General features: G+C 40.7%; 1 protein-coding gene across 5 annotated transcripts in view; it reads right to left on the bottom strand.

Annotated features, from left to right (window-relative positions):
• c7h7orf57 (chromosome 7 C7orf57 homolog) overlaps positions 1–18832 on the bottom strand; it is a 57151-nt gene that overhangs the window by 2421 nt on the left and 35898 nt on the right. For 4 of the 5 annotated variants that reach the window (XM_048533722.2, XM_048533718.2, XM_048533721.2 and 1 more), the window contains 4 exons: positions 14423–14579; positions 10744–10880; positions 3686–3807; positions 1326–1476 (listed from right to left, as the gene is read on the bottom strand). In XM_048533722.2, coding sequence (XP_048389679.1) covers positions 1326–1476; positions 3686–3807; positions 10744–10880; positions 14423–14579 — 567 coding nt within the window. The remainder of the gene's footprint in view (positions 1–1325; positions 1477–3685; positions 3808–10743; positions 10881–14422; positions 14580–18832) is intronic. The other variant, XM_048533720.2, reaches the window with a different exon arrangement.

The raw sequence follows: 18832 nt of genomic DNA, 5'->3' as shown, positions 1-18832 counted from the left end.
TGATGGACAAAGGCAGCAGCTGCACCGGAACACCTGCACATTCTCTTCAATCCACAATAGCACCAAATCTTCACATTCACTGGTCAAAATCCTCTTGACCACAACGGAGGGTAGGCTCACATCATCTGGATGTGGTGTTTTAGGAAGGTGTATCACCACAACTTTTCAGGTAAACCATTTAGGATTGAGATAAGGAGATGTTTTTCATCCAGAGAGTGGTGAGCTTGTCAAATTTACTACCATTGAAAGTAGTCAAGACCAAAACATTTTATAATTTCAAGGAGGAGTAGGATATAGCATTTCGGGGTTAAAGGGATCAAATGGTACAGGAGAAAAGTAGGAACAGGCTATTGTATGATCATCCATGATCATAATGAATGGCACAGCAGCCTCGAGTGGCTGATTAGCCTACTCCTACACCAATTTCCTTTGTTTCTCAACTGCAGTTCAGAATGGGCAACAAATTGCCAGTAATGCTCATATCACTTGAACAATTTTAAAAAGGGGTCATGTACTCAATAATCAGTACTGTTTCATAGATTTACCTTTGGTTTGTGTTTCATCATTTGATGTTGCCTAATAAATTTTCATGTGATTGAGTTACAGTTTGAATTTCAATTATTGAATTTACATAAAAGATAATTAAACGGAAGAAATATAAATTCAGTTTAAATATGTTTAAATATGGAGCAGAAATCCAAAAGGCTGCGTTATGTCCGAGGTGTAGTGAAAATCTGCTGTGCACATTTTAAAGTTGCATGTTGGTCAGCTCTCAGACTGCACCAGGCTGCAGCTCAGGGATGCTCAGATGCTGTGTTAGTGCTTGTTGACTACGTGCCTACTCGTTTGCTCACAGCGTCCCTGCCTTGCCTTGCCAAGAATGAAGTTACGCAACTAGTTAACATGCCTTGCTGCTGAGCAGTCCTCGGTGTAGGAGGGGCACACCTTGCGATATTGCAATGTACTACCTCAACTTCACATCTGTACCATGTTCCAACGGTATATCTGGCAAACACACTGCATGTGCAGCAAACAGACAGCCATGTATCGAATACTTAGGGGTGTAGTCCTTAATCAAGTCCATTGAGTTAAGCATCAGTTAGCGAATCCCGGCACAGTAAGTCAAAAGTAACCTGCCATACTCATCAAGACCACTGGACATGGTTAGGTATCCAGATGGGTGGTGCATTCTGTGAAGGCATACAGAAACTAAAAGGTGAAAGTTTTTTTTCAGACACCAAAGTCTGACTATCTTGGAAAGATTACAGGAAGAGAAATAACTTCTTATTACTCAAAGTTTGTGCAGTTATGAATATATATCTTGCCTGTGTTCGCCAAAGATTTTGAAGAATGAATCATTTTCTCCAGTAACTTTATTCTTTTCATTTCCTCTGATGCCAGTCATCCTCTTTCCTCTGTACGTGGACTGATTCTCCTCAGGCAAAACTTCAGTTTTCTCGGCAACTGAATGCTCTTCTAAAGAAATCAGATTCTGAGATTAGAAAGAACATGTTTAATTAATCAAACATTCAATGCATTTTACATTCAATATCCACTAAAATGAATGCAGCAAACAGTGCTCATGTTTTAATCCTTTCAAATTTATTTGAAGAAAACACTGGCCTTAAATCGGGCAAGATGTCTGTTTCTGACCCAAAATGAAGAGGAACTAAATAGTAGGCTTTTCAATTATTCCTTTTTTGACTTCAGAATGATGGATTTTGGCATGGTGCTAGTGCAGTTTGTTCTATGCTGGATGGATGATCATTGTGAGAGAAGCTAGATGATATTTTAAGTGGAGTTTGTTAATTACATGTTATAGCCAAAGATTTTACAATCTTGATTATTATCAAAATATGAAACAGCAGGAGACAAGAGCAAACTTTGGAATGACTGCCTGAGGAAGTGTTGTTCTACTTGAGTCAACTGATTGCTGAATACCCTGCAAGAACCATTAAGTGCTGTTCCTAACAGAGGATTGGAAATTGGCTCCATTTTCTTACCTTGACTAATTGTTTGCACCAGCACACCAAGGACACCCAGGCCCTTCACTCTTCCATTTGTCCATGCCATTGGCCCCATCCTTTATTGTCTCTTGAATCCTTCTTTCCCTTTTTTTTGACCCCAACTCCACTTTATTCTCCCCTCATCACTGACTCACCCATGCCAGTCTTAAGCCTCCTTATAAGCTGCCATTCTTCTGCACCCCTCTCCTCTTCAGCACAGTTCAGCAAGAATAAGAGTTGAGCTTACATACAAAGATACAAAGTCATGTAGTGCATGCCATGTTTAGGGGATAAGACTTCATCTTATAGGTATGACAAAATTTATCAAAGGGATTATGGTAGTGATTATTCATGACATGCAAAATGAGTTGCAACGCACCACTTAATCTCTGCAATTCAACCCACCATCAGGAAGTCAAAATTTTAACCCCGACATAGTCCAATCAACTTACACACTGCATTTCCTGCTCTTATAGGCCTTACACCTGCTATTCTGTCAATCGGGAAATTGTCAAATATATTTATCAGTGATATTGGGTATCTTAAGAAGTGCAAACTTTGTGAAAAATTACACTTTTATAAATGTTCCAACATCTGAAATTGAGAAGTATATATTAGTTTTTATATTTTTCCAGCACCCTATGATATTCTGAAAGTTATTATAAATGTTACCCTTCCTCCTAAGAATCTTGAGGCTATATTTCTGTATGATACAAATAAATGATGCAAATAAAAATTTAATGACGTTTCCTTTCACTGTCCCAGAAATGTGCCCAAATTATTTGTGTAATGTGAAGCAAAATGAGGCAATTGAATTTCTCTGTCCAGAGATAAGGGCAGATATGTTCTTAACTGGATTCTTGATTTGTTGTTCTGGTGATTGTATCCAAGAGATTGGCTATTAGTGTTCTAATGAAGTATCATGTTAGAATTGAAATGTTAATGAAATGTTCTTCACAGCTGCTGCCAGGCCTGCTGAGTTTTATCCAACACTTTCTATTTTAATTACAAATTTCCAGCATCTGCAGTATTTTGCTTCAATTGTAGGCTGTAAGGTTGCTCCTCTTGTTTTTCACTGGAAGTGTTTTGGAGCTCAGGTTTTGTATTGGGGGTGAAAATACAGCATATGCAGTAACTTTCACTCTAGTTGTTTCTACAGTGTGGGGTAGACCCTTGCAATCTTGGAAACATTTGGAACAGAAGACAATTTCTCACTCAAGATCTAAAGGAAGGCCAATTTGGTGTGAAGACCTACAATATTATCCCTGTTTTTTCATGTCACCATTCCCCTGGCCTCAGCCAACTTTGCTTAATATTACAGGCAATACAAATGGCACAGGAGCACTGTGGGGTGCAAACTTTGTATTATTTGCCTTATTGCCTAAAGACTTTCCAAATACAACATCAAAATGTCTACGCCACAAAGTTGCCAGAAAAGTTTAATTATATATGTAGTAGAATCCTTATTTTCAGTCAAAACCAACACTGTCGCAACTCCCTGAATCTTCCCACTGAACACATAATATAAAAGTGGCTGGTAAATTCATTTTCTTCTGGTACCTGAAAAAAAATTACATTGTAATGAATGTTGCATATACATCATAAAGTGCCTCATTTTTCAAGATATGACCTGTCAGAGACTTGTAGTTCTCTGGGAGTGGTGAACTATAATACATTACCCATATTTTGTTCTTTGTTCTTCTTCACATCCTCACGTTCTGAAAACCAATCATCAGCATAACCAAAACTTAGCAACTTTTGCATGCTAACTGGTGGTTCCTTTTTCCGGGAAAATCTGTAACTTAGTAAAATCAAATATTAATTACAAATAATTACAATATAAAATATTTAACTATGAGATATGTTATAAACTGGAGATCATGTGAGACTAATTTATACATGTTTCAGAGAAAATTTTGGTAGTGTTTCTAAATAATCATGTAACAAAACAATAGCTATTTCAATCTATTCAACAGTATCACAAGAGAATTCAATCATACTGTTACTTAATGCCTTGCTGGATGCAAGTGAAATTCATCAATCTGCCATGAGTAATTATTTTGCATATTTATTGGGGATTAGGTGAAAACAGAAATTGTTTTGAAAGCAACTAATTCTGGAAACTGGACATTGGTCCTTATTGGCACACATGCAATGTTTTACACACACACACACACACACACTCTCCCCCACCTCACACACCCCTTGCTCTCTCTCCCACCATCACATACACACTCTCTCTCTCAAAATCCTCTTTCTCTCTCACACACACACACCCACCCACACACACGAATCTATGGGGTGAATTTGTATTTGCAGATGCATTTTATTTTGTTCAAAAAGCACACAATTTATAGACAGTCAATGTGGTGTTTTATAAATACCTACTTTAGAAATAAAACCATTCTGAATCCAAACTAAAAAAGATTTTAAACAAAGCCTCACGCCTAACATTGCCTTGTCTGACCTAAAATGTCAACTCTTCTTTACACTGATGAAACCTTTGGTTCTCTCAGGATTGCGACTTGAAAGGAATTTGGGGATTTACATATATGCATAATTAAAACCTTCTAACAGATTAAAGATTTAACAGCATCATAGGTTTGTTAAAAGTCAGAAATCACATGACACCAGGTTATAGTCCAACAGGTTAATGTGAAAACACAAGCTTTCAGAGTGTTGCTCTTTCATCAGGTGAAGGGGCAACACTTTGAAAGCTTGTGAATTCAAATAAACCTGTTGGACTATAAATGGTGTCATGCGATTTCTGACTTTGTCCACCCCAGTCCAACACCAGCACCTCCACATCATATTAAAATTGGATTACTAATATTTAATCTTTTTTTTCTGTGAACAACTGTTCATAATCACAGTGGACCAGCTGATTAGACTATGCTATTGGAAGAGGCTCACACTCACAACAATCCATTGGCTTCCCTCTGACTTCTGGCCCAATTAGTAATTTTTCTAGAGATAATAGGAACTGCAGATGCTGGAGAATCCAAGATAACAAGGTGTAGAGCTGGATGAACACAGCAGGCCAAGCAGTAACTTAGGAGCAGAAAAGCTGACATTTTGGGCCTAGACCTCTACACCTCGTTATCTCAGATTCTCCTATCACCCCCTTGATCATGACCTCATCCCTGACGACCAAACCATCCTCTCCCAAACCATCCATAACCTCATCACCTCAGGTGACCTCCCACCCACAGGCTCTAGCTTCATCGTTCCCCAACCTGGCACTTCCCACTTCTATCTCCTTCCCTGGTCTGCCCTGGTCGACCCATTGTCTCCACCTGCTCCTGCCCCACCGAACTTACCTCCACCTATCTGGACTCTGTTTTCTCCCCCTTGGCCCAGGACCTCCCTAACTACATCCGTGACACCACCCATACTCTCCACCTCCTCCAGAACTTCCAATTCCCCAGTCCCCAACACCTCATTTTTACTATGGACGTCCAGTCCCTATACACCTGCATTCTACATGCAGATAGCCTAAAGGCCCTCAGCTTCTTCCTGTCCCACAGGTCCAACCAGTCCCCCTCCACCAACACCCTCATCGGCCTAGCCGAACTCGTCCTCACCCCCAACAACTTCTGCTTTAATTCCTCCCACTTCCTACAGACAAAGGGGGAGGCCGTGGGTACCCGCATGGGCCCAAGCGATGCCTCCCTCTTTGTAGGGTACGTGGAACAATTCCTCTTCCGTACCTACACTGGCCCTATCCCTCACCTCTTCCTCCGTTACATTGATGACTGTTTCGGTGCTGCCTCGTGTTCCCACGAGGAGCTCGAACAGTTCATCCACTTCACTAACACCTTTCACCCCAACCTTAAGTTCACCTGGACCATCTCTGACACCTCTCTCTCCATCCTGGATCTCTCTGTCTCCATCTCTGGCATCCACCTGGAAACCGATATCCATTTTAAGCCTACCGACTTCCAAAACTACCTAGAATATTCCTCCTCTCACCCACCTTCCTGTAAAAACATCATCCCCTATTCCCAATTCCTTCACCGCCGCCACATCTGCACCCGAGATGAGGCATTCCACTCCTGAACATCCCAGATGTCCTCTTTTTTCAAGAGCCACAATTTCCCCTCCACAGTGATCGAAAATGCCCTCGATCATGTCTCCCACAACTCATCCCTCACACCACCTATCTGCAATAATAACCAAAATAGTATCACGCTCATCCTCACGTACCAGCCCCCCAACCTCCAAATCTAACGCATTATCCTCAGACGTTTCCGCCATCTGCAATCTGACTCCACCACCAAAGACAGTTTCCCTCCCTACCCTTATCTGCTTTCCGGAGGGACCACTCTCTCCGTGACTCCCTTGTCCGCTCCACATTCCCCTCCAGCCCCACCAACCCTGGCACTTTTCCCTGCAACTGCAGGAAGTGCTACACCTGCCCCTATACCTCCCTCCTCATCCCCATCCCAGGCCCTAAGAAGACTTTCCACATCAAACAGATGTTCACCTGACAATCTGCTAATGTGATATACTGTATCCGCTGTTCCCGTTGTGGCCTCTACTACATCGGGGAAACCTAGCAGAGGCTTGGGGACAGCTTTGCGGGACACCTATGCTCTGTTCGCAACAAACAACTACACCTCCCAGTCTCAAACCATTTCAACTCCTCCCCAACCACTCCTCGGATGACATGTCTATCCTGGGCCTCCTGCATTGCCACGATGACGCCACCTGAAAGATGCAGGAACAGTATCTCATATTTCGCTTGGGAACACTGCAGCCCAAGGGTATCAGTGTGGACTTCACAAGCTTCAAAATCTCCCACATCCCAAAACCAGCCAGCTAGTCCCTGCCTCCCTAACCATTCCTCCCACCTCAAGCCCCACCCCCATCTCCTACCCACTTACCTCATCCCGCTTCCTTGATCTTTGCATCATCACTGGATCGACCTGTCCCCTCCCTAACTCCCCACCTACACTCAACTTTACTGGCTCTAACCCCGCCTCTTTGACCTGACTGTCTCCTCTCATCCTAACCCTCTCCTATATCCATCTTCTGTCAGCATCCACCTCTCTCCTTATTTATTTCAGAATCCCCTTCCCATCCCCTATTTCTGAAGAAGGGTCTTGACCCTAAATGCCAAGCTTTCTTGCTAGTCAGATGCTTTTGGCCTGCTGTGTTCATCCAGCTTCACACTGTGTTATCTCTTTCTTATATTTCCATATTTACATTTTTATATTTCCATATTTACAGTAAAAATATATTAAGAAATAAATTTTGATCTTTTGGGACGATAAAAGATCAGTAGGTCCAAACTTATCAAGACAGAATTTTCCATCTAAACACTCATATACATTCCGATTTTCTGGTCACGCAGCAGTACATTCAGCTAACAGTAATATGGGTGAAGAGTGTATTAACACGCAGCCTGCAATAAGAAAGTTGATAAACACTGACACGTGTCAAAAATTACAGTTGACTTTTCCTCAAAAACATTTGTTCAGCATCTTTCACGAATACACTGTTCTGCTAAAAAGATTCCCTGCTAGGCCATGAACTATTAGTACAAATAAACATGGTTATGCAATCAACAGGGAAAAATAGTTATGTTACACCATCTACTTTACTGAGAAATAAGCCAATTGCACTTAAAAATAAATGCCCTGAATGTCCAGAGGGCCATGCACCCATCATGAGTGCTTAGGAGTGCTCTGTTGTGACTTCTATTCTTTACTTCATCAAAATGCCCAATGACTGAGCCACTATCAATGCATCGTCAGTCGTGGAAACAGAGTCATTAGTGACATTTAAGCGACTGCTGGACATGCACATGGACAGCAGTGAATGGAGGGGAATGTAGGTTAGGCTATTTTATTTTTGGATTAGGATTATTCCATGGCACAACATCATGGGCCGAAGGGCCTGTACTGTGCTGTACGTTTCTATGTTCTAACTGTTAGGTGTGGGCCTGGAAAAGCTGCTCTGCCAGTTGTTTGAGGAACTGTCCCATCTTTCTCTTTGTATCCTTCTTGTATACTTTTACTGGACAACAGTCTTCAATTTCAAAATGAGCCACCTTCATTTGGTGCACTTAACCCAACAGATCCACCAACCACTAAAACCTAAAGTGGTAGCATTGCCCAGCTACTGCTGTAGTAACATTGTAAATCTACTTTAAAATCACTACTGCCTTTAAAAGGGTGGCAACAGCATTTACGAACCACTGCTGGTGGGTGTTATTATTTTGCCCTAGTGATGTGTAACATAGGTCAGGCTTTCTGTTTAAGTTTTTTATGTGGTAGTAGCTTTGAAAATTAGGAGGAATGTGTGATGCAGTCTGCATCCAGAGCTGACTGTGCCTTGCGCCAGAAAATATGCTGGCCAATAGACCGGCCTCTACAGGGAACAACTGCAAAAGAACATTTCAGAGTTTAAATTCCCAGAGATAATTAATTAAGTTTTATTCTTGAAATGGGAGTATTCTTGGCATGACCAAAATTTAATCTATGTCCCTAACTGCTCTTGAAAAGGTGACCTTCTTGACCCATTGCTGGTTACATGGTGTAAGTACATCCATAGTGTTGTAATTAAGATGGACCAGGGCTTTCACCCAGCACCAGAGATGGGGAACTAACATAGTTCCAAGCCAGCATGGCATGTGACTTGGTGGAACTTCGCAGGAGGTGGTGGTCCCAAGTCTCGTTGCTCTTGCCCATCTAGGTGGTACAGGCTGTGGATGTGGAAGGTGCTGTTAAAGGAATTTTGGTGACATGCAGCGCTGCATCTTGTAAATGGCACACACAGCAGCAACTCTACACTGGTGGTGATGGGAGTGAATTTAAGGTGGCGAATCAAGTGGGCTGATTTGTCTTGGATTATGTCGAGCTTCTTCAGGGTTGTTGACGCTACACTCATCCAGGCTAGTGGGCAATATTCTATGAAGAAGGGTCTAGGCCAGAAACATCAGCTTTCCTGCTCCTCTGATGCTGCTTGGCCTGCTGTGTTCATCCAACTCTACACCTTGTTATCTCAGTATTCTATGACTTGTGCCTTATACCTTAGTCCAGTGTACTTCAAATGATCTTTACAAATGACTCAGTTGAGTGGAAATTATTATTGGTGATGTCAGTGATGAATATTAAACATGTTTACTTCTGAATTTCTCTGTCTACTATTCTAATCAGGATATTAAAAATAGACCCCCATTCAAATAAAGCATTCAAGGTAGAATTGCATTATAATCTGAAAAGGAAGAATGTGCAGGTCTATGGCGAGAGGCCCTGAACTGCAGGAAGTGATATTTGGTGAATTGCTCCTTCAGCAAACCAGCACAGACATGATGGATTAAATGGCCTTTTTTTATTTATCTGTGGTACCTTGGCATCTCTGGCTGGCTAGCATTTATTGCACATTCCTAGTTGCCCTTGAGAAGGTGATAGTGAGCTGCCTCCTTGAACCACTGCAGTCCACCTGCTGTCAGTACAAGCCTGTACTGACACCATTCTATGTAACAAGAAAGTTCTTCTTAACAAGTTTGTTAGCAATTTTTAATATGTGGCAGATGAAATTTAACACAAGAAAGAGTGAAGTAATACATTTTATTGGGGAGAATGCGCAGGGACAATATAAAAATAAGCATACAATTTTAAAGCAGTTGCCAGAATGGAAAGACCTTGAGGTAATAGTGAACAACTTGTTGAAGACTGAACAAAAAAATTAATAAAGCAAACAGGATGCTGAATTTTGTACATAGAGGCAGAGACTTAAAATGTGAGGATGTTACAGAGACCTTGATAAAGCAATAAGTTGGGTTCAGTCGGTGTAATGTGTCCAATTTTGTTATTATGTTAGGTATGATGTGAAGGTATTGGAAAGGCTGCAGAAAAGATCTGCAATATTGTTTCCATGGGATGGGAGACTTCAATTAAATTGATAGCCTTGAGCAGCAGGAATTGTTCTCCTCAGGGAAGAGATATTTGAAAGCAGTTTGATAGATGTATTCAAAATTATATGGAGTTTGAGCAGATTGAAAGGGGGAAATGCTACATCGATGAATGGTCTAGAATACCGGAAGGCACTAAATTAAAGTAAATGGTAAAAACACCAGAGGTGACACGTGGAAAAGTGTTTTCATACAGCAAGTGGTCTGGATTTGGAATGCACAGGCTAAGGGACTGAGACAGATTCAATCATGATTTTCAAAAAGGAGTTGGTTAATTATGTGAAGAGAAAAGATTTGTAGATCTTTGGAAAAAGCGTAGGGGAGTGGGATTAGCAGGCATGGATACAATGGCCTCTTCTGTACCATAAAAAGTTAGATGATTCTATACTTCTAAGAGAAAGGTTTATTTTCTAGGCTCCAGACAAACAAGGAAGTATATATTTGAGGAACTCATGGGAGCTCACCTTCAGACATGTCTATTCTCTTCAGCATTTTCCATTGCCTCTCTGTAGCATGGCTGCATGCTCTTCATAAAGTAGAACATGGCAGAAACAGGCCCATGACACAGAACATCATGGCTACAAGATTTTACACCTCTTAGTTTAAACATTACAATCTTTCCTGTTTAGAATACAACAGTTAATTTGAATTCTGCCTTTTATTGCTACTGTTCCAGAAGAAGGCTGAGACTAAATTAAATATTCCAGCTGTTCCATGTTGCTGTCCGATGATATTCAGTAAGATAATAATTGATAACTGTGGAAATGTTTATTTGTTTACTGATACCTTAGCACCGTTATAATGTGTAGCATTTACCTCATTGTATTAGTTGGAGTGCCAGACTGCATTGTCCATTGTTTTGGTTCAGCATTTAAGGTCATGTCCTCCATCTGAGGATGAGGTGGAAAATTCTTGTCCAATTGTCCCATATTACCAACTTCAGGAGTCCCTGGCTGAACACATTATATCAGGGTAAAAAGTGAATAATCTAGAAACACACCTTCTTTCTGAAAATAGTAAGAACGATGATTATAATAAATAAAGAGAATCTCAACTCGAACTTTTAATTTTAGTCGCTTCCTCTGTTCTTAATCTTCCTGTTTGGTACATTGATTTTAATTGAAAGGATGGGCAGCTTACCTTGTTTCATAGCCCCTGAAGATGCTATTCGATAGATTACAGCTCAAAATGAATCACGGAGTCTCAAATAATTTTCAGTGTGTCCCAGTATAAAGCTTTCTGTCTTCTTTAATGGCACAGCTGAATATGAAAACTGCTCATGTATTCACCCATCCACAACAAGCATGCTCCCTAAAAAATCAGGGCTACTTTTGACAATGTATTTTTAAGAGCAGTATCTAAATTTCCATTGTTATGGAAAAGTGCACTTTTTGGCTCTAAGAGATAATACCACAGTAAGTTATCCGGTTGGAAGCAGTTTTTGAGCTGTTGTTGTGATGGGGTCTATATCATGACTCCCACAGCTAAAATAATCAAAATCTTTGAAGCATCCTAGGGTAATTTTACTGCTTGCATGAGACTGAAAGCTCATCAACTCCTTCAGGAAGTTTCAGTCAGAGCAAACATCAACACACATTTTATTGAGTAACATTACTGGAGGGCACTGACTGCATCAATCCCTTATTTCAGGTCTCTCAAGTGAAAAGCAGTAAAACTTCTAGTGAGCTGGAGAAATAGAATAAATTCAAGGTCCACTTTTCTATAGGGGTTAAAAATTAGGTCATCATTTTATTCAATTAGTATCAGTCATATGATGAAACAGTGAGCACCCCTATTGGCTTAATGGAGAACAATATTCTTCTTGTTCTCTGACTACGATATGAAAATGTAAATTATTTTTTGCCTCAATACTGTTCTAAATCAATAACATTTATGACTCTGGAATAAATTATCTGATGGTGAGATGGTTACCCAGGAAGGAAGACAAATTGATGCCCTACCCATGGCAGGTAAGTTAATAGAATAGTTAAGCCTTTGGATGTGATATCTAGTTCTGCCATTCAGGGTTTTCTCGCTCAGATCCCTTTTATAATGAATGAGAATGGACTGCTTAGCCTCCACTATAGGCTCCATCACAGTGATATTATCCTCAAACCGTCAGTATTACTCTGCTACTGCTTCACATGTGTTGAAAATGTGATCTTGTAGAGTCAGTATCTATAGATCCATGGTAAAATTCAAAATAGCATGAAAGACTTTCTCCTGATTTCCTGATCACCATTCATCTCCCAATCAACATAACTAATTGTGCAAATTGTTGTGGCTTTCTACTTTACCAATTTGATTATTCTTCAAAATATTTCATTGGCCATAAAATGCTTTGTGTGGCCCTGAGGATCCATGAAACTAAACATTATTTACGCTCCTTCTACATACAGTAGTTTTTAATGAGTCATGAATTTTATAAAACCAGCCATCGGATGGCTGGACCAGAATTTCGGCTGATACAGGTTATCGTCAGCCACCAATTTGCAGGAGGAAAGCTTGATCCAGGGGCAGCTTAAACCTTTTTTCTGGAACTTGAAGAAGCATTCCTGCTCCTCCTGGCCCCTCAATAAAAGGGAACACGTAAGCCTTGATAATGGCTTTTTCTGGTACAAGATCCCATTCCTGCTGACTGACCGGGTATGATCGGTACTTTTGAGGAAAAACCCTGATGAGTTTAGGTTGGAGTTCCTGCTGTTTGCTCAGAAAAGCAGGAGAAGAGAAAAAAGTGGTGAATACCAGTGGGTAAATACCCTGCTTCCAGGGAACAAATAGGATCAAAATCATCCTTCAATATTTCTTTTATTCTAGCTAGCAATATTCTATATCTTACAACAGTTATTCTTTAGAGTTTTTCAGCTTGGATTTTCATCCTTGAGTCAGGTAACAAGAATTATGAAATTTCTCAGCATGGCCAGCCAGCTTCAGGAGAAAGAAATGGCATCATTATTGAGGGAGGGAGAGTATCTGCTGCAATCAGCCAGACAATCCAGATAGGAGGGTTTGAAGCACGCAAAGTAGTTGTTAGGGGCTGAGGCAGACTAATTAAAAGGCTCTGTGTAGATTATACCCAGGATGGGACATTGTAATAAGAATATAAGAAATAGTGGGTGAGCACTTGAAATGTCATAATATTCAAGGTTTATGGGCCAAGTGTTGGAAAGTGTGATTAGTGTGGATAGGTTGGCACAGAATTGATGGGCCAAAGGGTTTCTTCTGTGCTGTATGACTCTCTGACTCTAAGATGCAGCAGTAGGCCACTCAAACCCTTAAGCCACCCCAGACATTCAACAAGATCATGGTTGATGTGCCCCAGGCCTCAACTTCCCTCTCATAGCCCTCAACTCCCTAATATTTCAGAAATCCATATAACTCTTCTTCAAATACTTTCACTGACCTACCCTTCCACAATTCTCTGAGGTACAGAATTCCAGATATTCATTACCCTCTCAGAGAAGAAATTTCTTTAAATGAGCTTTAAATGAGCATCCCCTTATTCTGTAAGTACGTCCTCTAGTCGAGATTTACCCAGTAGTATCAATATCTTCCCAACAAATACCTCGCCAAGTCCTGTCAGAACCTTGTATGTTTCAATAAGATTACCTATTTGGACAACTCATAAATGATGTAGATAAGCATATATCACGGCCTTTTTGAACAGGTGTTTTAAACAGTTTCTACAGATCAAATAATAGATAAGTGCCTGTGTGTTTTTTTTCCCATAACCACACAGATACAAGAAAATTAGATTAGATTCCCTACAGTGTGGGAACAGGCCCACTTCGGCCCAACAAGTCCACACCGCCCCTTGCAGCATCCCGCCCAGACCCATCCCCCTATAATCCACACACCCCTGAACACTATGAGCAATTTAGCATGGCTAATCCACCTAGCCTGCACATCTTTGGACACTGGGAGGAAACCACAGCAGACAGAGGAAACCCATGCAGACATGGGGAGAATGTGCAAACTCCGCATAGGCAGTCACCTGAGGCTGGAATCAAACCCGGGTCCCTGGCACTGTGACGCTGCAGTGCGAACTGCCCCGTACTGTTGCTTCCTTGTAGATTTTGAACATAAAAGGGAGTATTGCTTGCTGTAAAATTAGAATTCTCTTGACCTAAAGGAGAAGAATTTTCTCCCTAATTCCCGTTGAATAACACCCCCATGTTAGACAAGAGCACCTCCATGCTCATTCACCCATTATAGAGTATGTACAAGCAATGGATTTAGAATGTCTAAAATAAAAGGCTTTATAAAGTCATTCATTCATTATTTTCACATACATGAAAAATTGTCTGGTTACTTCAAGGTAATAAAAATGTCGCTCATCAAAATTAACATTTAAATAGCTGAAACTACAAGCATTTGTATAAATATATATTCCAAAATTGACATTTGAGATCATCTGCTAGAGCTATCCACCAGGTAGGGGCTCAGGTTTTCAACAGAGTAATGAATATCTGGGTTTTGAGCTTTGAGGTTTTACCTTACAGTTTCTTGAGTCACCATGAATTTTTTCCTTCTCCGATAAATGTGTATCGGTTGTTTCAATGGGAGTGGGGGAGAGTTTATACTTCTCACCCTCTGACATGTCTTGAGTTATGTCATTAGACATGTTACCTGGAAGGTTCATTTGCACTGTCCTGTAAGAAAGAGAACATGATAATTACCATTGTGCATTACTCCCAACATCAGCAATTACATTGAGACTATCTTCTGGAACAGTCAATACAATGAATGGCACAAGAGATGAAAGTAAAAATGTGATCCCCATCCACATGTTAACTAGTGAAAGGTCACATGGCCGAAAATATCAAATGATGTTCACAGATTACCTTCAGAAAAAGTCCAGAGGTGATTCTTAAAGATGATCCTTAATAGATTATAGACTGTTCAATGAAAGAAGGGCCGAGAGGCAGTTTATGAAAAGAATGTTAAAAATATGCAAATCTATAAACTGAAATAGAATGTAGGGATTACTAATATTAAATCATGTTGTTTGAAATTGACTCTTCAGGGTGTTTTCACAAATAACTTAAATATGCTGATGTCATGGATGAGCAAAGAGAAATGACAATTTATTTTATGATTGAGCACAATAGCATAGCAGTCATAGTACTATAGTAGCAATCCAGCAGTCTGGACTGATGATACTGAAGCTTAAAGTTGAATCTCATCATGGTAGCTGGAAATTTTAATTTAGTTAATGAAGTAACACTGGGATTAAAAAATACAATTTTCATAATGCTAGCCATGAAACTAGTGGCTTATCATTAAAAAGGGCCCAAGATGAGTTCATTCATTTTCTTTAGTGAAGAAAATCTGTCATCCATACCCGATCCGGCCTATATGTGACTCCACACTATTACGAAATCCTCATAACATTTAAGAAGAGGAGGCAATGGCCCAATGGACTGGACTGTTAATCCAGAGACCCAGGTAATGTTCTGGGGACTCAGATTTGATTCTCGCCATGGCAGATGGACGAATTTGAATTCAAAAAGAGAAATCTAGAATTAAGAGTCTAGCAATTACCAGGAATCCATTGCCGATTGTTCTGAAAACCCATCTGGTTTACTTATGTCCTTGAGGGAAACAAACTGCCATCCTTACCTGGTCTGGCCTACATATGACTTCAGACCCAAAGCAATGTGGACGACTCTTAACTGCCCTCTGAGCAATTAGGGATGGGCAATAAATGCTGCCTGGTCAGAGACAGCCATATCCTGTGAATGAATTAAAACAAAACTTGCAATGCCAAGGAGGACAAGCCTATGGGCCAAGTACTGGAAAATGGGATCAGTACAGTTTGGTGGCTGTTTTTGACTATCACAGGCTTGATGGGCTGAAGCGCCTTTTTCTGTGCTGTAGATCTCTATGGCTTTATACTTAAGCAATATTATTGTCTGTTAAATGCAAGGCATAGAATACAAAAGAAAGGAAGTTTTGATGAACTTTTCAAACCATTTGTGTGGCCTCAACAGGCTTATTGTGTCCATATCCTGGCATTGCACTTTAGGAAGGACAGGAAAGCTTTACAGAGGATGCAGAAAAAAACTTACATGTTTTAGTATGATGCACAATTCTTAGAAAGAAAGATTGGAAAGGTTGGACTATTTTCCTACGAAAAGAGAAAGGTGAGAAGAGATTTGATAGATGTATTCAGAACTATGACAGGTCTGAACAGAGTAGCTGGAAAGAAACTATTCCTATTGGCAGAAGTGTTAAGAGCCAGTGATGACAAATTTAAGATTATTGGCAAAAGAAACAATGGTGACATGAGGGAAACTTTTTTGTTTCCACAGCAAGTGATTCACATCTAGAATGCACTGCCTGGCAGCGGGTGAATACAAATAAAACTTAGGCTTTCAAATGGGATTGGACAGGTACCTGAAGAGAAATGAGATGCAAGACTATGTGAAAATGGGTGGGAAAGTGAGATGCTAGTGAATTTCTGTTCATGAAACCAGCAAAGACAAGTTAGGCCAAATGACTTCTGAAGAAGTGTCCCGACCCAAAACATCAACTTTCCTGTTCCTCTGATGCTGCCTGGCCTGTGGTGTTCCTCCAGCTCCACACAGTGCTATCGTTGACTCCAGTTTCAGCAGTTCTTACTGTCTCTTAGACCAAATGACCTCCTGTTTTGAAATCATCCCATGATTCTATTTACCAATTTAACACAGTAAGGTCACAAATCCAATTACATATAATGGCTAATATTTCAGTCTCAGGTTTGCTGCAGTGAGGCTCAGCGCAAAGCTGGAAGAACAGCATATCTCAATTTTCACTAGTGACCCTGCTCTGTTTGTGCCGCTCTGTTTCTCAATCTCTGCTTCTGAACGCCTGTTCATTCCCTTTTATTTCTCACCCTCAGATTGTGGTCTTCTGCACCTTCAGGCCGCAATTCTGACTTCAATAACTTTAGAACGTGAATACCTCATTCCATATCCTTTAACCACCCCCATACACAAGGCCCTATCACCATACTGGCTGCTTTCAGCACAGTGAACCCATTTTTACCTATTTATATTCCCCATTATCAGCTTTCCTTCTCCCCGGACTTATTATCATCCATCCCTTTGTCTGATTAATGTTGTCTTTTTCTCTCTATGGGCTTCAGCTCCACTTACCCATTTTTTTCTTCCTTTCCCCAAAGGTCACGAGACTCAAAATGCTTTTTCTCTCCACAGATTCTGCCTGATCTGCTGAGTTTCTCCAGCAGTTTCTGTCTTGTTTCACATAATATGGCCTTCCTAAAGCTGAACTAGTACTCTAAGGGATGCCAGATTGTGGAGAAAATGATTTTAATACCAACCCTTACCCCAAACAACGATCAAGTTAATGCATGAAGAGTGTATTCCTAACATTCTGAATACCTGCCTGTGGCCTTTTTATAGCAGCAGATATCATGTGTCACAGGACAGCAGGTAGGTAGTTGTTGGTGAACATTTCAGGTTTGTGAGGTGATTCACTTTGGGAGGAATAATAGGAAGGCAGAATACTGGGTCAATGGAAAGATTTTTAGTAGTGTGGATGTGCAGAGGGATCTTGGTGTCCATGTACATAGATCCCTGAAAGTTGCCACCCAGGTTGACAGTGCTGTTAAGAAGGCTTACGGTGATTTAGGTTTTATTGGTAGAGGGATTGAGTTCCGGAGCAGTGATGTCATGCTGCAACTGTACAAAATGCTAGTGCGGCCTCACTTGGAATAGTGCGTGCAGTTCTGGTCGCTCCATTACAGGAAGGATGTGGAAGCATTGGAAAAGGTGCAGAGGAGATTCACCAGAATGTTGCCTGGTCTGGAGCGAAGGCCTTATGATGAAAGTACATTTGTCTGTTTCCATTGGAGAGAAGAAGGCTAAGAGGGGATTTAATAGAGACATACAAGATGATCAGAGGATTAGATAGGGTGGACAGTGAGAGTCTTTTTCTGAGGATGGTGACTTCAGCTTGTACAAGGGGGCATAGCTACAAATTGAGGGGTGATAGATTTAAGACAGATGTCAGAGGCAGGTTCTTCACTCAGAGTGTTAAGGGCGTGGAACGCCCTGCCTGTCAATGTAGTTAATTCAGCCACATTAGGGGCATTTAAACAGTCCTTGGATAAGCAGATGGATGATGATGGGACAGTGTAGGGGGATGGGCTTAGATTAGTTCACAGGTCGGCACAACATCGAGGGCCGAAGGGCCCGTTTTGCGCTGTATTGTTCGATGTTCTATGTTAAAGTATGTCAACCTGAAACTTACTAATTACTTAATTAGTAAACCACATAACCCAATTTATGAAATTATCAATTGAGCAAGTGGTTTGGCAATTATGGGATGAATGATGTGGTGATGAAGGACCCCTGTGCTTGATGCTTTATAGATACAAGTGGTCTGTTGCCTGTATGGATGAGAACAAGGACTGCAGTGTGGAAGGGTAAACTGGCCACAATGCTATTATGCAGAAGCCCAAGCTCAAGAGGGAGGAGTATAAAGCAAGTGCTGGTGTTTGGGGACATAATAGTCCCAGAAATAGGTCCTATTCTCTGCAGCCAAGACCAGGGCTTCTGAAGGTTGCCTGTCTGCCAGGTGCATGTGTTCAGGCCCTTTCTTCAATGGGAGGGAAGAACTTTGATTGAGAGATAGAGGATCCAGTTCTGGTGTTCTTTGTTTGAAATCAACAACATAGAATGAGGTCAACAGGCATCGTTGGAGAAATTTTGTTTGGAATTCAGAAATAAAAGCTCAAGGATAATTTCTACATTATTACCTGAACCATGTGCAAAATAATATCAGGTCAAGCAACGAGGAAAGAATTAAATGTGTGGCTCAAAGAGCATTGTGAGGAAAAAGTGATTTGGTTCCACAGGGTACTGACACTAGCATTAGGAAAAGAATGAATTGTTTAATT

The sequence above is a fragment of the Stegostoma tigrinum genome, chromosome 7, assembly GCF_030684315.1.
Source record: "Stegostoma tigrinum isolate sSteTig4 chromosome 7, sSteTig4.hap1, whole genome shotgun sequence".
NCBI classification, from domain to species: Eukaryota; Metazoa; Chordata; class Chondrichthyes; order Orectolobiformes; family Stegostomatidae; genus Stegostoma; species Stegostoma tigrinum.
The sequence above is the reverse complement of the archived record's forward strand: the minus strand, read 5'-3'. Positions and strand labels throughout refer to the sequence as shown.